Source organism: Syngnathus leptorhynchus, chromosome 5 (genome assembly GCF_054491065.1).
Source record: "Syngnathus leptorhynchus isolate UIUO chromosome 5, UIUO_Slep, whole genome shotgun sequence".
Classification (NCBI taxonomy): domain Eukaryota; kingdom Metazoa; phylum Chordata; class Actinopteri; order Syngnathiformes; family Syngnathidae; genus Syngnathus; species Syngnathus leptorhynchus.
The window spans coordinates 17,638,530-17,660,896 of record NC_141199.1 but is presented as its reverse complement, the minus strand read 5'-3'; the positions used below and the strand labels follow the sequence as shown (position 1 = coordinate 17,660,896).

At 50.6% G+C, this 22,367-nt stretch overlaps 1 protein-coding gene across 2 annotated transcripts in view; it reads right to left on the bottom strand.

The window, feature by feature from the left end:
• Positions 1 to 1,029: 1,029 nt before the first annotated feature.
• The window catches only part of grin2ab (glutamate receptor, ionotropic, N-methyl D-aspartate 2A, b), a 38,202-nt gene continuing 16,864 nt past the window's right edge, over positions 1,030 to 22,367 (bottom strand). Inside the window, exons 5-20 of one of the 2 annotated variants that reach the window (XM_085911796.1) lie at positions 11,032 to 11,198; positions 10,817 to 10,951; positions 10,642 to 10,741; positions 10,055 to 10,260; positions 8,383 to 8,497; positions 8,110 to 8,312; positions 7,129 to 7,297; positions 6,260 to 6,413; positions 5,843 to 5,968; positions 5,401 to 5,630; positions 4,844 to 5,004; positions 4,593 to 4,780; positions 3,738 to 3,976; positions 3,178 to 3,361; positions 2,314 to 3,043; positions 1,030 to 1,942 (exon numbers count right to left, since the gene is read on the bottom strand). In XM_085911796.1, the coding sequence (XP_085767922.1) occupies positions 1,030 to 1,942; positions 2,314 to 3,043; positions 3,178 to 3,361; positions 3,738 to 3,976; positions 4,593 to 4,780; positions 4,844 to 5,004; positions 5,401 to 5,630; positions 5,843 to 5,968; positions 6,260 to 6,413; positions 7,129 to 7,297; positions 8,110 to 8,312; positions 8,383 to 8,497; positions 10,055 to 10,260; positions 10,642 to 10,741; positions 10,817 to 10,951; positions 11,032 to 11,198 (4,020 nt within the window). The remainder of the gene's footprint in view (positions 1,943 to 2,313; positions 3,044 to 3,177; positions 3,362 to 3,737; positions 3,977 to 4,592; positions 4,781 to 4,843; positions 5,005 to 5,400; positions 5,631 to 5,842; positions 5,969 to 6,259; positions 6,414 to 7,128; positions 7,298 to 8,109; positions 8,313 to 8,382; positions 8,498 to 10,054; positions 10,261 to 10,641; positions 10,742 to 10,816; positions 10,952 to 11,031; positions 11,199 to 22,367) is intronic. The other variant, XM_085911798.1, reaches the window with a different exon arrangement.

Here is a 22,367-nt window from a genome sequence, read left to right as displayed (position 1 = left end):
AATTGGGACACAGCTTGTGTGTGCGTGTGTGTGTGTGGGTGAACAACCCACGTGATGCTGGTCTCTGACACAGTGTTATTTATTCCTATATTTTTCTCTCAGACGTATGTGTGGGTTCATCTTCTGGGACCTTCCATAGAGACTCAAGTAAAAAAAAAAAAAAAAAAAACCAGCAACTTTTGAAACCACGGCTAATCTTATAGCACGACCAGGCCGGCCGAGGCACGCTCGCACGAATAAAGCCGCGAAAAAGGAATATGGATTCGAATACTCTACTCGTGAGCTTATACTTGCCGCCGTAGCCAAAAAGACAAGAAAAGAAAAGAAAGAAAAAAAAAACTGCCAACTGTGTGAGTATCAAAAAGTGTTTGTTTTTGGTTTGTGTTTGGTGGCAGGTTAGAAAATGTACAAAGTGCACAAAGGCTAGGCTAGCTCACCGCAACAACACACCCACGCACACACACCCACCCACACTCAGTGTGCACTTGCGTGCGTGTGTGTGTGTGTGTGCCCATATATGACCCTGCATACGCGTGTGTGTGTGTGTGTGTGTGTGTGTGTCACGCAGGGTTGTTAAGGAAGCATGCAAGTGTGTGACCTGAAGGCTAGGAGCTAAGAGAGGAAGCTAGAATGCTAAATGCTATATATATATTTATATATATATATATTTGTGTGTGTGTGTGTGTCCATCTCAAGTCTTCTTGGACTACGCCTCATCCTGAGAGCATTTTTTTTTTTTCACCCATAAAATTATTGATTTGGTTTGGAATGTTCAATTGGCTGACATCAACATTGTCAAACAGTCTTTCCCAGTGTGTGTGTGTGTGTGTGTGTGTGTGTGTGTGTGTCGGGGCGGCGGCGAGACCCTGGAACACACAGCAGCCCCCAACTGAGTAGGTTCAATTACTCTGGGAGTGCTGGAGGGTTGGTTTGTCCCCTTGGAAGGCTGGTGAGGAGGGCGGGGGGGGGGCGATGTTCCAGAAATCCTGCGTGTGTGTGTGTGTGTGTGTGTGTGTGAAGCGGCCAGTCTCACACGTCAGACTCAATACTGGGCATGCGGCGATACAGGCGGGGCCGGTTGCCGCCGGCACTGGAAGCTCGCGGCGCCGTCACGTAGCTCATGGTCTGAGCGGCGGCGGCGGCGGCGGGCGGCACCATGTAGGCCACCATTGGGGGCTCTTGTATGGGGTAAAACATCTGCGGGTCCATGTGGTGATTGGTGTGGTGGCCTCCGTGGTTGCCCAGAGTGAGCGAGAGCGGCGGGCGCTGCTGCTGCTGCTGCTGCTGCTTGTAGAGCGCTCGGCCCGCCGTCTGCCCGGCGCCGTGCGCGTGGCCGGCCGACTCTCGCTGCGCCGTGCCCGACTGGAGGAAGGGGTTCTGCGAGGGCCGGTCCGGGAACAGGCTCTTGGAACGACGGGGCGGGGGCAGGTCCGAGGCGCGCTGGTGCGAGGGAGACGGCGAGGGCGGACTGCGGCCGCTGAAGGGGCGCTCGGAGCGCATGGTCAGCACGTTGGCGTAGGCGCCCTCGTCCAGAGCCGCGCCGTCCGGAAGCACGTTCTCGTACGAGTGCTGGCGACTCAGCTGCAAGTGCTGCGCCGCGGGCGAGGAGGCGGCCGTCAAGGCGGACGGCGAGCAGGGCGCCGGCTCAAAGTGGCTGACCAGGTCGTCGCCCTCGCCCACCATCCCCAGCTGGCTCTGGGGCAGGAAGTGGGCAAACATATCAGGAGCGTTGGAGTAGTTCAGGTGGTCCTCGCGGATGTCGTACAGGTTGCCCAGGTGGGCGCAGGCGTCGCAGCGGGCCTGCGGGGGGCGCACCGTGTACAGACCCGAGTAGCCGCTCAGTTTGGTCAGGCAGGAGCGGCAGTGGCCCGGACGCACGCCCTGAGAGCCCACGGCCGACCCGGGGGCCTCGAAGGATCCGCTCGACTTGTCTTTTGCGCTGCTGGGAGAAGGAAAGAAAGACAATCCTTTGGAACGGGAAAGGAAGGCCAAAGCCGCAGACGGACAACGTACGGCTTAAATGGCGCTCCGGGACCGAGGCCAACGAGATTTACGCCGAGAGACAGAGACAGACAGAGAGAGACAAGACAGACGGCCAAAGAGAAGGCGCTAGCCTCGAGACAAGGGGGCGGGGCTTAGAGGAAACCTGAGCTAGACGCTGGCTAGCGTTTGCGAGTTCAGACTTTATATATACTCACTCACTCACTCACTCACTCACTCACTGACTGACTGACTGACTGACTGACTGACTGACTGACTGACGGTGAGATTTCCGAGCGAGTGATTTTGATGCGCGTCTTTGGTGCTTCGCACCTGCTGTGCGTGTAGGTGCTGTACTTCTTGTCCTTCATGGAGTGCAGGTCGGCCTCGGCGCTGTGGCTGTGGTGCAGCAAGGTGGCGCTCAACTGCAGGACCGGCGCGTCCCCCTTGTGCGAGTACGTGCCGTCGGGCGGGTACGGCTGCTCGTCGCTGCCCCCTTGGCTGTCGCGCTGGTAGGGCGGCGCCGACTGCAGGCTGGCCTGGTCTGAGTCGATGGAGAAGATTTTGGAGCCGCCGCCGCCGCCGCCCGCCCGCTTCCTCAACTGGTTCACAGATTTGAAAGCGCCCCTCGTCGCGACCGAGTCGGAGTCTTTGTGGGACGCCGGGCGACTGGAGCACTCGGAGATGTCCGAGCGGGGAGGAGGCGGCGGCTCTTCGGGGAGATAGCGCTGGTTCTTCATGGCCGGGGGCACGGCTGGCGTCGGCGCGGGGGGAGCCGCCCCGCCGGGCTGCGTCTTCAGAGTCTCCACGCTTTTCTTCCAAAGGGCGCGGGGCTTAGACGGCGGCGCTGCTCCCGGGCGGCCGTTGTCGTCGTTGGCCACGGACAGCTGGGGCTTGTTTGTGGGGCTGGCCTGATGGGCGGGCGCCTTCTGCTGGGCCGGGAAGGCCGCCGCGTTGTTCAGTAGGTTCTTGTGGCGCCCCGACAGCGACAGGAAGGCCTGAGGACCGCCGGCGTTGCTATAGAGACCGGGGACCTTCGGAGCCAGGCCGTGCAGCGAGTTACCTAGGAAACGAGGAGAGGCAGGCGGTGAGCGCGGATGCGTGCGGAGACCGCCTCCGAGGCCGCCACCCGGAATGCCCTTGAAAGGAAACGTCAGCGAGAAACCCAAAGCCGGACTGGGAACCCCCGGCCGAGACCTTTTCCGGTCATGACGTCGAGGATGCTGGGCTGCACCAGCACCGTGTTGCGCTTAGGCGACGACATGGCGATGGACTTGGCCGACTTGAGCAGGTGCAGCATGTTGGCCTGAGGGCTGAAGTCTAGCTCGGGTGCCTTTTTCTTCATGTCGATGTGAACGCCGTGGATGCAGCTCCAGATGCCCTTGGAGGACGGAGAGGGGAGGGGTGAGAGGAGAGGAGGAGGAGGCAGACGGTAAAAAACAAAAAAAAACAGGACAGACTTTTTGGGGACTCTCTCAGGGTTTAATTGAGGCGATGATGTCAGCGTATGACGCTTTTGAGTGCAAGATGTTCCTCCACCAGACACTTAACCTTCACGCACAACACTTGAATATTGAACACTCTCGACTCGGTCATTCATGCGTGTGAGCGACTGCACCCATTTCTTTGAAAAAAAAAAAAAAAAACCAAGTAGTACATGTCCTACTTTGAAATGCCAAGTTAAAGGCCTATTTTGAAACCACGAGCGCTCCGCCTGAAAGCCGGGAACACGTTTTTGAATTTGGTTCCTCGCTCACCCTGCTGATGGTGAAGAGCAGGCCGGGCCGTCCCGAGCAGACGCCGGTGAAGCAGTAACGCAGACGCCAGTAGAAGAGATGCTCGGAGACAAAGGTGAGGATGGACAGGCCCATGGCCGTGGCCAGCATGTAGAAGACGCCCGCCATGTTGTCGACGTCCAGCTGGCTGGACATCACCTCGTTCTTCTCGTTGTGGCAGATGCCCGTCAGCCACTGCGCCTCCAGCTCCTCCATTTCGCCTGAGTCGCCCAAAAAGAGAGATTGAGAGGAGAGGAGAAGTAAATAGAAAACCGAGGTGGAGAGGAGATTTGAAAATGAAGGGCGTTGAGGAGAGAAAAGAAGAAAGGAGGTCCAAAAGGATTTCAGCAGATAAAAGGAATTCATTCACAGGGAGTCAAAAAAAAGTCAAAAAAATAATAAAAAGTCACAGTGGCAGGGAAGAGATAAAAAAAAAAAAAAGGAATGAATTCAGCAGATAAAAGAAATTCACAGGGAGTAAAAAAAGGGGCAAAATAAATAAATAAATAAATAAATAATAAATAGTAAATAATAAATAAATGGAATTCACAGGGAGTAAAAAAAAAGGTCAAAATGAAAAACTAAATAAAAAGTGACTAAAAAAAAGATTTCAGGAAAAAACTGTGGTAGAGAAAATAAAAGAATGACTTCAGCAGATTTGAGGAAAAAACAGTGGCAGGTAAGAAATAAAAAAATTAAATAAAAGCAAGTCCAGCGGCTCAAAGATGCAGCGTGAACGGCAAAATGGAGATGAATAATGAAATGAGCGCAAGAAGGCGCCAAAGAGGAAAAACCGGAGCGCTGAGCCAACCCCAAAAAGGGAATTGAAATAGGCACCGTCGCCGATGATGCCGAGGATGGCCAGGTCCACCAGTCTCTTCCAGTAGGAGCCCTTCTGCAGAGCGATGCCGTAGCCGGTGGTGGCGAAGATGTAGCCGCTGCCGATGGTCACCAGCTTGCAGCCGTCGTCTCGGCCCGCCATGTAGTTGAGCACGGCCGCGTCGTAGATGAAGGCGTCCAGCTTGCTGCCAAACGCAAACAGAAAACATCAAGCCCGATAGAAGCTGGCAACTTGAAAAGAGGCTTACCCGGTCTTGAGGCTGACCAGGGCATCCTGCACTCCCGTCTGGTGGTACTTGGTCATGTACTGGTGCATGTCCGGGTAGTTCTTGCGGATGTTGCGCTCCGTGCTGCCGTTGGGAACCGTGCCGAAGCGGAAGGGCGGCGAATACGAGTAGGGGCTCTGAAACTGGACCGGGACCGGACAAAAGCCGCCAAGTGAGGAAGAGATACAGTCCGAGCGAGAAAATGGACTGGATCTTTTCTTCAATCCAATTAAGGTTACAATACAACATTCTTTTTTTTTTTTTTCCTTCCATGCATAAATTGTCAAAGACTGAAATAGCTGGAACTGAAAAAAAAAAACAAATACATAATTAACAATAAATATGATCAATATATAATGTATCAAATCAATAAAAATACATAATATAAATATTATATAGTACAAAAAATAATAATAAAGACAAATGAATAAACCACGTATAAAACAACAGATAATGATATAATATATAGTATCATAAAAATATCATACATAATAAAGAAATCAATTCACAAATCAGAGCAATGCAATGCTCCTCCCTACCTTTTTGTCAGAGAGGCCGGTGACCTGGTCTACAAACTCCTCCTGGATCATGAAGGCGGCCAGGTTGGCCGTGTAGGAGGCCAAGAAGATGACGGCGAAAAAAGCCCACACGGACACGATGAACTTGCTGGTGGTGCCTTTGGGGTTCTGCACCGGCACCGAGTTGTTGAAGACCAGACCCCACAGCAGCCAGATGGCCTTGCCGATGGTGAACGACGGGCCGTGGGGGTCTGGGGGAGCCATTTAATGATTTTAAGACATTTATGAAGAAAAAAAATGAAATCATTATTCCTAAATATTCTACCAACCGTCAACTATTTTTCCTCAACTGTTCATTCAATAAAAATCTGTTTAATAATAGCGCCGCTGCTGGGGGAGCCAAGAAGGATGCTTAGATGCCTCGGCTCTTTTGATTTATGTGTGTGTGTGTGTGTGTATGCACCTTTGCCTTGGGCCAAGTTGCGATTGAAGCCCAGCGGAGAGACAAACTCGAAAAGGAAGACAGCGATGGCCGTGACGATGAGCAGCATCACAAACATCATCACCCAAACAGACGCGCTGAAGGGCTCTGAGCCAACAAGAGGAGGAACACTTGGTTGGTTGCTTGGTTGGAGGAGGGCTTTCAAGGAATTGGCACTTTTCTTATGACTCCGGCCGACGAGGACGACAAAGTGGACCTGAGCGAGCGCTCGGGTCAGGTCAGCACGCCCAAAGACGTTGCGCGCGGAAACGACGCTGGTTAGCAACAAAGCTAAACCACCGTCCAAAAAGCGGAGGAAGGGGAAAAAGGAGTCGACGAATCGGATCGGGCGCTAAATGCTAACTCGGTGACGCGGCCCCGCTGCGAAGACGGACTTACCGAGGAAGGCCGACGGCGAGACGGTGCCGTTGCTGCGCGACACCATGACGCTGATGCCCGTCTCCACGAAGGGCACCGAGAAATCGATGACCTCCGACCTCTCCTCGTTGATGGTCAGAGAGCCCACGGCCATGGCGGCTTTCTTGTACACCACCTGGTGGACGCACGTGGAGCATCAAATAGCAAATGTTCCCACCTAGCATTTTGACACATTTTTACATCGACATAAGTGGCTCCATGTGTCAGTCAACGACCTTAACCGAGGGGGGGGGGGGAGTTAGCACGGCACGCTAATAGCAGGGGTCCTTCAGAGGGCTGTATTTTATATTAAATATTTTCTTCAGTTATTTAATAGAAAGGATAAAAAAATGAAGAAAGAAATTGAAAATCAATTATAAAAAAAAGTCATCAAAAATCTCAACATTAAAATAAAAACTGATGGTAGAGATTTGAGCAAGAATCATTGGAGTTGACATGATTTGATCACGCGGGCCATATAGGATGACACGGCGGGCCAGATTTGGCCCCCGGGCCGCGGGTTTGACAACTATGCGCTAGAGGAAAGGAGCGCTCACTCTCGCTCTCTCTGCCCAGTAGAGCAAAGTGAAACATCAGCATGAATGTCAGCCAGCGTTTGAGGGCATTTTCAGAGCGACGAGAAGAAATGGCAGTTGTCATCTTTGCCGCCGAGCCAAGGTATCGTGACACACACGCACACGCCGGCGCCATCTCCTCCAGCGCTGTGTTGTTCGTTTACTTTCTCGGGTGAGGCTGGCGCTCGAGAGGGAAGTTGCGTGATGGGGACGCTGTTCCGGCGCCAATTGGGTTCGATTTGAAATGATTTTTATTGGGCGGTCGTTAGCTCCTACCTCTCCCACCATGCCGTTCCACACGTTGTTGATTTTCTTGCCGTGCTTGCCGTTGGTGACCAGGTAGAGGTCGTAGGTGAACTTGACATTGCGGGCGATCTTCTTGAGGATGTCGATGCAGAAGCCCTTACAGCACTGCTTGATGTACGAGCCCCCCGACGTGCTGTTGCTGCGCACACGCACACGCACGCACGCGCACGCACGTCAACATCATGGACAGATGCGCATCTACCCCAGGGACTGTGTGTGTGTGTGTGTGTGTGTGTGTGTGTGTGTGTGTGTGTGTGTGTGTGTGTGTACATAATGGACACGGAAGCCTCAGCTGGGCCGGGATAATGTATACACAACGTGCGCACCTGAGACTCGCTCAGACATGTTCAAATGGCTTCGGACGTATTTGATGTGACAGTTTTGTCTCGTGCGAATGACTCCGTCACCTTTCGCAAACGCGATGGCTGCACGTCAAAGGCAACCGATTCGGGGTGGCTTATGCCAAACACGACACGATGGAGCCGGAATTCAGTGATTTATATTTATCTACCTATCTATTTTTTTTTAAATAAATTCTTTTCATTTACATTTTGATGTGAATACAAAGAAAATACAGACAAAGAGGTGGCTAACAGGAAGCCGCGTCGCCAGGAGAATTTCCGAAGGCGGTAAAAGTGGCAGCGCGCCAAATGGGACACCGGCAAAGTTGGGGAAGTGCCCCGTGAGAAAAGAAAGCGGCCCTTGATTTATTCACAAGTTTTGCGCAAGAAATAGCCAAACGTCTCGTTAGCATCCTTGACCCACTTTGCACGCTGAAGTCGAGTTGGAACGCTCATCCGAGGACCACGCTATGCCCGCCCACAGAGGCACATTACAAATTGGGTGCTCATAACTCATAGATACACCGCTAATTGTTAGCCTGGCAAAAAGAATTGGTTAGCCTACCGCGACTCCCAAAAACATTTGAAAATGTGGACTGTCCTTACTTACTCTTTGACGTGTTTGCGGCAGGGCACCGAGTTCCTCATGCACGTCCCGGTGAGGATGTCCACGTTGTCCACGATGACAAAGGGCTTCTCCTCCAGCGTGACGATGGACAGGTGGTTCTCGTCGGCGTCCTCGTCGCCGTGCGAGTTGTAGCGCGGCCACACGGGGAACATCAGCGAAAGCGTGCCGTTCTCCCAGCGACCCATCTGAGGAAAAAACAAACAAACAAACTTTGAGATCAACAGCGGAGATCATCCAACTTTGTCCGCTTTGTACCTTCTCCCACGTCCTCTCGCTGTTCAGGACAATGACCACCAGCTTAGGGTTGGCCTGGTAGCCGTCGGGCGTGAAGGACAAATCCCTGCCGTCGTTCCACACGTGCATCATGTGTCTGCGGGGAGCCCAAATATCGGCTTGACGTATGAGCCTCAATTCACTGCATCACAATTGACTGGCCGTATTTCCGAGTGACCGGCGGCGCTGCCTAAACGGGCTGCTGGAAATAATCGCAAGTAAAAAAACAGGCAATTTCAGAATTTTGCTGAGTCGCAGCCTCGCTCGGTCTTACTCTACGAGCCACACACACACACTCACACACTCACTCAGTCACTCGGCAGCCCGTTCTGGCATGGTTCACTCCCGCTGTGTACTCTGCTTTTAAAGTATTTCAAAAAGTATAAATAGTCAAACGGGCCATTTTAGGGAACAGCTTTCTGGTGGGATAAAACAAAAGTGCTTCAACTTTGGACTTTTGTACTCTCCAGCGACTCCATTAAATGACGAAAAAAAAAAAGGTTTAAATGGACGCCGGCGCTCGACCCAAAGAAGAAGAAAAAAAAAAAAGCTGTTTCCGGATAATAGTCATTCAGTTGTTGTGACAAATATGCAAATTCAACATAATAAGTTAGCAAGATGAATGATGTGGCGGCGACGGCGACGGAGTAATTTCAGATCAAGCTGTCAGCGGCGGCGATATTGAAATGCGCTTTGATAGATTTGCTAGCAGGTGCTAATAGGGGAGGCGGCGGGCATGGCATCAGGCGGGACCATCCAGTCCCGAGCCAGCCACTCATAATTCAGCAGGCGGCAATATGACCTTGTGCCATGGAGTCACTAGCTTTGATCTGTATCGGTGCCTTGTGGCCAAAACGGGCTGCGGGCGTGCTAACTCGGGTCATCGGGTTTCCTTGCAGCCTGTTTAGCGAGCCTGACTCAAATCAATAACGGAGCTTCAAGACGTAGCGGAGCGAGACCGCGGTGTTGCTATTCTTGTGTCATCTTACTAGTGCTGCCTAAACGGGCTGCTGGGAAGAAACCAATTCAACGCAAAGGAAACAGTTTGGTGCGCTCGCTAGCCCGTCCAAATCGTCAATTCTTTTTTTTTTTTGGTGACAATTACAGTTTGCCGTTGGCATCTCATTTAGGCGGGATCTCGATTGCGTTTCCTGATGCAGAGTGGTGAATAGGTCTCTGCCCACCTTTGCAAGACAAGTACACCAGCGACATCATCTTGCTGTAAGCTCATCACGGAAAACGCACACACACACACACACACACATCTTTTTATTCCTCCGCCACCCACGGAGCCGAGCAAGAAGGAGAACAAAGCCGCTTTAATCCCGAGGACGCGTCCAGTCATGCGAAGATAGCGCACACGCACGCCACACCAAGCGCCACCTTGTTTCTTTCATGTCGACTTTCTTCAGCAGCCCGTTTATGCGGCGCCGGCAACCAGGCGGTAAAAATGACACAACCTTGTTGATGGCGGCGAAACGCTGCCACTCTCAACCTTTGAGTTATTCTTAGGACACAAAACTAAATGTTTGTCATTTGTTGAACACGGCAGCCATGTTGCTTTCCATTTTTCAGCAGCCGCAGCGGTAAAAGGGCTTTGCTACTTGACTACGCTTGTCAACTTTAGCGCCAATCCAGCTGAGCGGAAACGCACCTGCGCAGGGCGCTGGGCGGCAGCTTGCCCGGGCTGCGCTCCGACGGCGTGCTGTGACAGCTGCCCTGCGCTTCGGGCAGCTCGTTCTTCTCTCGCAGCATGGCGGTGGCCGCCCACGAGATGATGCCCACGCCGTCGCGCACCCGCGTCTCCAGCGGGTACTCCCAGTCGTCGTAGGACACCGAGATCATGCCCAGGGGAAAGGCCTATCGGGAGGCGGACAGCATTTGAAAGGCACGATCATTGGGATGAAAATCATGCCAATTAGCGTTGTCTTTGGCGTCGCTATGCTAGGTGATGGCATCAAGCTGGTATTGATCTCCCTGCTCTGGCAGAAAAATGACATTTATCAAAGTTTTGTGTTTGCGACAGAGGATTTAATAGTAGCTCAGCTGGGCGAGCAAGAAAGCGCGATGAGTGCCGTTTGCATTTTAGCTCAAAAGTAAGGAGCGGCTGTTTACACCTTTAGTTTTTTTGTGTGACTGTCCAGAATTGACAGTGTGTCGTAGCATTTCGACTTCTTCCAAACCGGAGCTGATGAATACATTCGTTTTCATCCACCTCAGGGTGCCGCCGTTTTGAAGTACCTCGGGGGTAAAGTCTGGGTTTCCCGTGGTGAGACTGGACACGATCCAGATGTAGCCGGCTCCGATCAGGCCCAAGGAGCGCGCCTCCTCCAGGATGTAGCTGTCGGGAGGGGGCAGAATCGGGACCGTCAAGTTTCACCTCAACTTGGCGGCGCTGCTGGTCAAGGCGTCTTACACGGCCTCATCCTTTGAGCAGTACAGCAGGATGACGGGACTCTGGATCCTCTTCAGGGCGATGTGAGACTTGGAGTTGGGGTCTCCGTCCACCGCGTCCAGAGTCACCACGCTCTGGAGGTCCCAGCGCACAAAGCTGAAAGAAGCAAAGAATGATAGGCTCCGCCTCCTTGGCTGGCACGAGGAGGCCGTGTGGGGAGAGGGGGGGGGGCTGACCTGTGGTCGACGGTGACCCTGAGGGTGGTGATGAAGTCCTGGTAGCCGGGGAACTTGGAGGTGACGATGGAGAAGACGTGCCAGTCGTACTCCTCCATGATGGCCAGCATGAGGAGGGCCTCCTGCTGCAGGGCGGCGCCAAACTGGAAGAACGTCGACTTCTCATCCTTCGGGAGAGTGCGGGGGGGAAAAAAAACAGGCGAACGGAGGAAGAGGAGATAGTCAGCATTTTTTTTTTCCTTTTACCCTCTCCGCCTTTCAGCTTCATATATTTAATTGCGAGTGAAAGCGGCGCCGATGTCATTCTCAACGGTGTAATCACTAAGTACAAGATAAGAGCTTGAGGGGAGACAAGAGGAAGGGGGAGACAAGATGGCCACTTAGCTTCCTTTGGGAACGGGTAACGCGACCAAACGCTGGCCCGAAACTTTTGGCCGACCCCAATCCTGCCCAAATTTGGATGGGGAAAAAGCTGACGCGGCACTTTTTTTCTTCTAGGTTTCTTTTTTTTTCAACTGACTTTTAGCTTTTTCTTTGGATTTGATTCTCTTTTTTTTTTTCAGCTCCCATGGTTGCATTTCTAAACACCTGCTGAAGAAGAGGCGACACGGCGGGGAGGCAAAAGTGCATCCATCCACGCATCAAACCTTCCTCGTAGAAGGCGCAACACAGCCAGCCAGCCGGCCCTGCGGAGATTTCCACAGCCTCTCGTCACGTATGAGCAGAGCCAGGATGAAATTGGACTTGAAAAAGATCTCTGTCGCCGCATCTGTGCGCGTGCGTGCATGCGGCGTGTCTCGCTGCAGGTGAGACTTTGTACTCGGGTTGAGAGCAGAACAATCCCTGCGTGGCAACAGGCTTATCGTCGCTCGGGGGTCCCGATAGCAATGACGCGCTCGTCTGGAGGTGCGCGCGCACAACACACACACACACACACACGTTTAACCTTGAACGCACACGCGAGGCCGAGGACGATGCGCCACTCGTTTTCAGACGATTTTTTAAGTGTGTCTATACAGTATTTGTAACAGCGGGTTTTAGGACAGATATAGCAAACAACTTAGCATACGACATGCAAATTATTTTTTTTTTTTAAAAAGAAAAAGATGCAGGAAGTCAAAAGAACACAAGGAAAGGAAGAAAAGGAATGCCGGATAGAAGTGAAGAAGTGATGAGAATGACAAAGGGAAGGAAACACAGGAGAGGCAATGAGGAAAGAAAATGGAAAAACAGGATCCATTCGAAGGAGAGGAAAGTAAAGGACACTGCTGAAAATGAAGGGGAAGGAAAGAAGAGAGGAGGGCACAGAAAGGGGAAGAGAGGAAAGAAAAGGACAGGAGCGTCGAAATGGAAAAAAAGAAGCAAAGACAGCAGACGAGTAGTCATGGAAAGGTAAACAAAAGAAAAAAGTTAACACGAGGGGGAAGGAAGGGCCCGGGAAAAGAACAAGAAAGAACACGTCCGTCAAGGCCAGGAAAGGAAGCGCAAAGGAGGAAAGAAAGTGCAAAGGGAGGACGAGAAAAAAGAAACCAGTTCGTCACCGGCGCAAAGGATCACATGTACGCCGTCATTCCGCTTAAGTGGCGTCTCAAGACGCTGGCGAGCTCGCTCACGTACATCAATTAGACATCTAGAGATTCACTGATGACAACTTACATGAATTATACAAATTCAATGCCCTCCAAATCCAGCGCTGCCGATGGTTCGGGGCTTAGGGCATGAATAATAGAGCGGCCACGCCGTATCGCGCGCGCGCTCGCTAGCTCGCTCTGCGGGCCCCCGGCAAACTCGCGCCGACACGTGTGAGCGAGCTCACGTCAAATTTCATTGTGGCGTACCGCATCACACGCCAGCTGCATGTGTGTGCGCAAGCGCTTGGAGGTCCCAGCCGTGCACCGCAAAGGACAAACATGGCTTTCAAATGCATCATTTACACAAATGATGCCGACGTACACGTTTACATTGGCAAAAATCCTCGATGGCTATTCGCTGATTGTTTAACTAACAACTCAAATGAATCTTTTTGGCCTGCTGTATCTCCCCCGAATTTCAAAACCTTGCGTGGTAGCAGCTTCTAGCTAGCTTGCATGAGTTAGCATTTCGTCTCTCTAAAACGGCTGCGATTTTTTTGTTTGTTGACAATCTGCTTAACAGTTGAACTTGATGTGAAAGTAAAAACACCTCAAGACGTCATTTTGCATGCGGTCGTGACCGACAGACATCCAAGTTGGTTTTTGGAACACGGCAATGTGCTTTCAAGCTAATTGGATGTTTTTTCCCATGTCGCCGCTTGAGAGTAAATGCTTCCAAACGCGTGCTAACAACAATAATACGAGCTGACGGGTCACAAAGCAGACAGGCCCAGACATCGAGATAAACAACGACCATGCCGCGAAGCCAAGCGGCGTCAACGCAAACCTCGCGTGCGCTTTCGTAGCCCGCTAAGTGTGCGGCGCTAGCTGGAAAGTCTCCGCGAGGGTGCCAGACCGCTCCTTATCTCAACGTCGGGGCGCAAAAAATGTTAAAAGGCTTTGGGGAGACGTTTTCCTTAATCTTGGAAAACAAGAGCACCCGGTTAAACGAGTGTTTTCCGTTGCCTCGCTAATTCTCCCTAAACGGCTCGCAGATGTTCTTTGAAATTCTTAGGCTAACAAAGAATTAGCGCTGACAAAAAGGGAGGTGGGGGTGCAACAGTCTGGAAAAGGAAGATTATGCCAAAAAACAAAACAATTTCTTTTTCAATTCTGTCCTTATTTACAATATAAAAATTCAATCGTGCGCTAAAGACAGCAGAGTCAGGTCCATGAATTTCGGGACACGATTTTCGTCTCCCCGCACTGGATTTGAACCCATGCCAATAAAAGCTCAGCTCCAATATGTGGAGTTTTATTCTTGACATTCAAATCAGCCAGCCGATTAGTGTCGCAAAAAAAAAAAAGAAACGTTTTCACGCCACTTCAGATATATGTTAGCGCTATAGCATGTAGCAGCTCGGGGGCTCCCCGACGTCTTTACTATTTAACACTCGTTGGCTCTTTGAGCCTCTGGACTACTGTACTATTTAAGAGACTGCTAGCGTAGCATTGACGTCACACGCCAGAAGAAAAGTGCCTGACAGTCATTGATCAACTCATTCAGTGCCACTGACGGCTATACATGTCAAAGATATTCACTGGGTTGGCAGTGAATGCACTCATTGATGTTTGACTTCAACATTTGGCGAAATTGGGTCAGACGCCAGACATCAACTAAACATCTGAGACGCAACGGGGATCGTTGAGGTCTTCACTCAGCAAGACTTGGTGGAATTCAAACAAGCCACGAGGGCAAAATACATCTAGGCGCCACCTCGGTGAAAAACATTTCCCTCCGTTAAGCGAGCCACAACGTCGCCGGGAAAAACCTGAGCGCAGACAAGTTGCTCCCATCCATCATACCCGACTGGTATATATTTCCTGGCTGTCACGCCGCCAGTCCCCTTGCCTACTTTGCGGGGTGATTTTCGTTTTCTTTCCCAAACCACTCCAAAATCACACGAGCTGGCATACCAATCGTTAGCACGTTAGCATTTGAAATCATCCCTGACACCGCGATCGAAAATCCGCTTCAACTGGCTTTAGCGCTCGGTTCTGCGATGGTGATATTAGCATAGCGCCCGTGTTAGCATTTGAGCCGCTAAAGAGCAATATGGGTCAGGTCCTTCAAATCTTTGCGACTCGCTTGTCAAGACTTGCCGTCTAACTCGAGCGAGGCTCGATTGGCGCAGATAAAAATGAGATGTGTGCCGACGGAGCCAGCGAGCCAGCGCGCGTGAGTCATAATAAGCGTTTGACTTATGGCACTTGGAAGAGAAAGTGATGCTAATGTCATCTTGTGGCCCCGCGCGGGAGATAATGGACGGCGTGGACCCTCCGTCTCGGGAACCCCCACCGCCCCCTACTTGGCCTCTCCTCCGGCAGAATCAGAGAAGTGCCAGTTGGATATTTATAGCAGGGAAAAAAAAGAAGGATCCCACTCTGTTTCACTCACTGCCCACTGATGATGACTCCGTTGGAATGCAGCAACTCCAGGCCTGATGTAAAAACGCCAGCAGGCTGGCTGTGAGTCAGCCAATGAGCGGACGGACGGACATGTGGCGCAGGTTCCAGACTGACAGGAATACCTGTCCATCAAATCGGCTGTGTTCACACCCACATCGGCGCAAACGTCCATTTCAAACTGATATTCCATCCCGGGAATCAATTTGGGGTATTTTGAACAAGATTAAACGGAGACAGCAGTTGCGCCTTTTTGTTTTGTTTTGTTTTGAAAAGGCGAGCGCAGTCATTTGCGCAATTACGAAATGCCGCCGCCGCCGCCTGAGAGCAGGATTCATTCCGGGAGAAAACGGCGGCAACAAGACCATGAGGAGGTTTTAGCCAAATCGCTAATTGTGCACACACAGCGAGGGTGAGCCAGAGAAAAATAAACGGCGCTCGCTAAAGGCGGATTTGCTCATTATACATAAGCCTTAGTAGCTTTTGTGTAAGCCTTATTCTAACTCTTTGCGCACACTTTGCCAAACACACACATTTGCAGCAACAGGCGGAAAATCTCAGCTGGCTTTGGCGCCAGCATTTCTCAGCAAAGTTGGCAATACTGTGCTAAATGGCAGCTGGCATTTCTTCAGCAAAGCTCGATGACCTTGGGTCATCTCGCCGGACTGGAGAAAATCTCTTGCGATTTCATAAACACGGCTGCGAGACTCCCGTCAGACTTGAGCATATCTCCAGCAATTCGCACATCTTAAAAGGCTTGATCAGATCTCAACAACTCGACATCCAAAATATTTTGCAAATCTCATGAGATTCCAGCAGATCCTCATCCCATCTTTTCGCTTGTGCATTCCGCTCGGCCGTCGAGGCTCTGTCCGCGCAACAGCCGGCGTTTCCGTGGCTAATCGATGCTCAGCCCACAGAAGGCAGCGCATTTATTTCTTCTGCACACACGGATTGCGCGACGCTGCTGATGGATGGCCGACGTCGTCCGGTATGGACCGGCGTACGCAGGTGTGGATGTAGCCGTGCGTGTGTGCGTGTGTGCGCGTGTGGTGAGAGCGAGGCCCATGTGTCAAAGAGCAGATAAGTGAATCTATTTCCCGCACTAATTAAAAGCTGGCTGGCCATTCCCGGCGGTAAAAAAGGAGCACCCGCCCGCACACATATGCGCAAAAACACTTTTGGCCCTTTCATGTGTGGGGGTGGCTTCAACGTGTGTGTGTTGCTTGATGCCAGATGCTGAAAGCCAGTGGCTATTAGACAGCAGAGCAGAGATAATGGGCTATGGCTGCCATCACCTACTACGCCCTATTAGCCACAACATAACACACATACACACACGAGCTGATGATGTCACTTGCACTGTCTCCATTTGGAAAAAGAACACCAACTTTTGTGTCAAATGTCAAAAATGATACAAGCTCATAAGATAGTAGTAAAAATCTTATGATGCATGACAAAATCATGGCAAGTCACCATTTCAGAAAAAAATAATCATGCGGGACTTCAGCAAATCTGGTGAAATTCTCATGAGACCAAAACGAATCTTGCCAGACTCTGGAAATCTTGCAAGATCTGAGTGAATCTCACCAATCTCCCACAAATCTTATGAGACTTCAGAAAACCTGGTGAATATCTTACAAGACATGTCAACAAATCTCATGAAAACAATCTCACAAAAATCTTCTGGCACTTTAGAAAACCTCCAGCACATCCCAACAGACTTGAGACAATCCCATCAGACTTTAGCGGAACTTTTCAGACCTCAGAAAATCCACCCCCCCACCCCAAAAAAAATGTTCATTCATTCATTTTGTCAGTAATTTTTGCAAAGCTTCTATTTTACAGAACAGAGACGGCAACGCGAATACATTGAAATGAGATGTTTGATATGGACACGGTGGACGATGGCAGGCCAGGGAAAGGAAAAGCCAGAAGTGCCACTTTTGGGTGGAGTAGCATGAGCTTCATGCTAACAAGAGGCAATTCACTGCACTCCACGCTTCCATCACATCATTTTTTGCCTCTCATCAATCTGTGCGAGGCCCTCGCTACCCACTCACTCGCTCACTTTCACTTTCCTGCAACAAAGTAGACCAAGCCGGGCTCGGCGGCATGCGCTTCTGTGCACGCCGATCACAAAAAAAAAAAAAGAACCAAACCGTCCGGATGGCGGAGAGCTAACCCACACAAAGCGATTGTGAGCGATTGCTATATCGGGCATGCACTTGTCCTGAAAAGCACAGAGGATAACACTCCTCCGGCTCGCTCCGTGCTGCTTAAAACACTTAACGCGCACGTCGTGCCGAGATGGGCCGAAAGAGATGATTCACCGTCGGTCGGGAGAAACTGGAGCGTCATCTCCTCCTTCCGTGCACATGAAGACCACTTGTCTTTGCTTCCTTTTCAGAGAAATGCGCACACACTCGCGTGTATTATGCAGCGACTCACACAATCGCTCTTTATTTTACTCATTCACTCAGTCACTCACGCACTGGGTCACGGTCACTCAGTCACTCACCCAGTCACTCGCTCGCTCGCTCACTCACTCACTTTTATTGTCCTTCTTTTATTCTCAAATCGTATGTGCAGACAAATGCGCCCCCCCCCCCCCCCGCCTACACACACACAAGAGTGCAGTGCAGTCAGAGTCTCTCCATCAGGAGCACGCTGAATAATTCAGTGGGAGGGCAGTACACTAGAGTGTGGCAAGCCGATTGGGCGCTGGCTGGCTGGCTGGCTGGCTGGCTGGCCCGAGGGCCGCTCGCTCGCTCGCTCGCTCGCTCGCCCGCCCGCTCGCCCGCCCGCCCGCCCGTCGCCGCCGCCGCTCTAAAAGCAATGATGTCATGACCAGCCATCTCTTGTCCCTCTTTGGCCTTTTTGATGCTGCCCCCAAAAAGAAGGAGGGGGGCGGGGGGCAGACGTACTAGCTAAGTGGCAGCTTCCGTCCTGGTGGAATTGTCAACCAACGGCTGACCACCACAAGGAAAATCTTTCCCTTCTCACTTCAATTCCAATACCGCGCGCGTTGCCACGACGACGCCCTCAAAAGCTCCCGATGACATCACAAAGACGTAAACATGTCAGGAGCGGGTCATAAAACGCCAATTCAATTTGCTTTTACGCTTTTTAACAAGGCGATAAAAGGCCTCCACCTCTGGTCAGCAAATGGTGCGTGTGAACTCGCCCCCAAATCATGAAGTGGCTAATTCAATGGAGCGGCGACGCCACTGGAGCGTGTCACCTGACCACTTGAGAGCGGACTTTTGGGAGGACCTGAGAGGCTTGAGTCAGCGCCAAGGAGCAAGCCGACGATGACTGGACTGGAAATGAATGAGTTTAACCGGCCGTGACAGGATGATTTCCAGGACTTTTTGGAGGTTACATGCAAAGTCCCCAGTGAGGTCCACATCTTTATCACCAACTTGTCTCGATTGATGAAACTTGAGTTGAAAGTGACCAATGGTGGCGGCCATGCTCCACCCCCGAGCAGCCACCAAATTTTTAGGAGAACCCCAAAAGCTAACAATTTTGCAAGCTTGTGATCACATGAAATTGTGACAGGAGGCAGCGAGATATGCCATTAATTGTTCAAACTCAGAACGATGAGGATGACTTTGTAAAGGCCTATTGATTTCGCCCCCCCCATCCCCACCCCAGCGCTGATGTTACTTAAATAAACATCATGTAGGATGTTTGCTGGTCGTGCTGATCCCGGACCGGCGCTAGCTTCAACGCTATTAATCATGGCGGGTGGTGGGTGACTAACGCGGATGGTGTCATACGAGCACCGCGCACGCGCGCGCGCACGCACAGTTTGAAGCGTTGCTCTTTGCATCCATCGCACTTGTTCCCTCTCATCTTCTCAGCAGTTACCAAATATGGTGCAATCATTCTCTGCAGCTCATCTCGATGCGATCAACTCCGTCCTCCCTCTCCTACTTTTTTCTCCCGTGTGGACGCCCCCCCCCTCTCCCCCCTCCCGTTCCGCTCTCCCATTGGCTGGCAGAGTTTTATTTATACAGCAGAAGCGGCGGCGGCGGCAGCGGCGTTGGCGGCCCAGTCCCACGCGGCAGCGCCGAACTGAGAGAGATTGGACTCGCCAGAAAGCGGGCGGGCGGACGGGCATCACCTCGCAAACTCCGACCGCAAACTTGCCCCGCCGTGCAGCTTTTATGTGTGCTTCACTTTGTCATGCATTTCTTATGTTACAGGCTCTTCCGCAAAAGACACATTTATGAACAATATCAAAGTGAGAATATCGGCATGTTATGACAAATATGACAGGAAAACACAATAGCTAACAAGATGCTGTGCATGATCACGCCGACGAGATGGAACAAAGGCTGCCCGTTGCGAGGGTCCACAATTGAAATATTTACAAGACGAAGACGAGGCGAGTGTAAGCGGCGGCAAAATGGCTCCTTTGTTGCCGCTTTAATCCCCCAAAACTCGCCTGATTTATTGATTTAGTTCGCGCGGCCTTGTGTCCGTCCGCAGACGCTTGAAAGCACACTTTCACACCAGCGGCCTTTAAATACAAAAAGAAATGTTGTTGGTTTTTTTAACCCTCCTACACTCTTTCGACACGTTTAAACTTACTAAAACACGTTTAAACGTATGAAAAAGGGTCTTTTGTGAAGTGCCACATTTTCACACTTCCCCAAATGAGGGCAAAACATGCTCGCTTCAAGCTGCTTATTTATCGCTCAATTATTTTGACGATTATTTTTTGACACGACTCTAAAACAAAATTCAACACCGTAAGCCATATTTTCGTGAGCATCACAAGTCTAGTGCACGGCACGCTCTAACTCGGTGGAATTGTCTTTCTTTTGGAATTTGCACTCAAAAACGGGTGCTTGCGCCATTGTGGGAGGGAACGCAGCCATTTGGATAGATTCAAGACGATAATAGTAACGTCATCATTTATAATAATAAATATGAAATAATATTCTGTATAATATTCTATAAATAAAACACAAAATCAACTTCTACATGATTCAGAGGGTCCGACGCAGGCTGTTGTCATACTTGGGAATGAGAAAAGACGGGATCCAGCGCACACATTTCTGTTGCGCCACAACTTCAACCCGTTTTTAGCTGCTCTAAGGTCACCAAAATGTCTGACAGGCAAGGACATGGCGCTGCCAGATTGAAGGCACACATTTGCCCGTCAATACACGTTCCACAACGGTGGACACATTTCAACGGATGTAAATATTGGTGGTTTTTGAACCTGTGCTGTCCAGCCGCGTGTCGTGAGTCTTTGCGACAAGATGGGGGTAGCGACCCTGTCACGTTTTGAAACGCTCTGTTGAGTTCAAGACGGCCAGGTGCTCTCTGAAGATGGGCCAAGCGTCAATTGGATTTGTGCCACGGCGGCAGAGGCACCTGCGCCAAAATGTTTTGTGGACAAAAGTACTTTCACCGCTGCTGGTTTAAAGGCCAGGTCGTGAAAGGACGCCGCCCCCACCCAATGAAAAAAAGAGAGGAAAATGGCCAAACAGTCTTTGTTTTATGCTAGCTTCTCATTAGCACATGGCTACGATGCTGCAATTTGGTTAATTTGACATTTGTTCACAAATCTACACAAAAAGGTCGATCTACATGTGTGCTAATGGTTTTGGGGCTCTCCTAAAAAGTGATCATTTTGGACGTAGGTACGAGGACGTGACACCGTTAGCATTAGCTCCGCGAGCAGGATGTTTGCAGTTCTGCACGATGCAGAACATTTTAATTGAATCACGGTCTTTGCCCCTCTTATGTTGAAGACAACGAGGTTTTGGAAAATAAGAATACAAAAAATCTCGGGTCCGATAAGCAAGATGTTTGCTTGTGAACCGCACTATGCTAACGCTTCACCGTTGTCACAAAAAGTGGAGCTCGACACACACACACACAAAGGTGAAGGATGACACGTGTACGTCAACTTCTACTTTTAGTGCAAACGCCGACAAAGCAGCCGCCGCCATTCTGGTGGCGGTACTAATGTGTGTTTAGCGCCGCGCACGCGCCCACGCACACACGCAGCAAAAGAATGTTTGCGTGCACTTGGGCCATCTTCTCTGCAGCCATGGCAACAAAAGGCATAAAAGATATTGACATCATTTTTAATGTATGAACCTCTAATGCGGCGCATTTACGTTCGATTTAATTGCGCACCTTATTTACGTTTATGGAGCTCTAATTTGCATGATGTTAACCACAAACGTGTCGACGCGTTTGCGCCTCTCGTGTTTTGTTTTGCTTGTGATTAGGCGGATGGCGATTCCAATCTCTGGCAAAACAAAAATTGCGACAAGCAATTAATAGGTCCATTTGAATCATGACTCAAATAATAAAGTTGCCGTATCATCCCATCTTGACATGATTTATTTATGGCTGCGCTTTGGTTGTAGCATATTTCCATCCCATTGAACATCTCGGCTGCTTTCATAACGACCCGCTTGAGATCCGATTCCATTTTCTGTACAGCAAAACTTCATCCAGCATCGACTGCTGCTCTCTTTGGCCGCCATGGCAACCAAAGGCTCACAGGGCTCCTCGACAACAACGATATGGCCGCACATCTGCGCGTGGCCATCAAGCAAACAAACATCTGGAGGAGCAGGAGAGAGCAACGGGGAGTGACCCACATCTACCTCGGAACAGGGTCGGCCCCCGAGGCCCCCGCCCCGCCCCCCAAGATACTCTTAGCACATATGCTAAGCGTATCCCCGATACCGCTATCACGTACCGATTTAAATTGAGTTTCCCTCCAATTCTTCTCATTTCCTAGTTCCCGACGGAAGCAACGCAGGTAACGACACGGCCTCATATTTCATGACGAGAGCCGGAGTGTAGCGTCTGATTTTGAGGTGACCGTAGCTCGGCCTCCCCGGAGTGGCTAACGTCGGGTACGGCCAGATGTGGAGACAATCGAGCGTGAGTTGCCCAGGAGAATTCTTTCCTTTGTCCGCCCGCACACCAATTATGGCAGCGGGACTTGGACAACTTTTTGGACCCTTTTCTTGTTAACGTGCTTGAGCGGCCATGCAATTGATTGAACAAATCGATCGCATTCTGCACGTTTGTTTCGCCATCGAGTTGGAAAGTCTGCCTTCCTACGAGTCCATTTATGTATATATGATAATATATATGTTTATATTATGATACATTTACATATTTTGAATATGTCATATTATGTATTTATTTATCATTAATTAGTATTATTTATTATTGATATTATATTTTATATATTATAAATATGTCATATTAATACCGTCTTATACTGTAGAAAAAACAACTCGATAATCG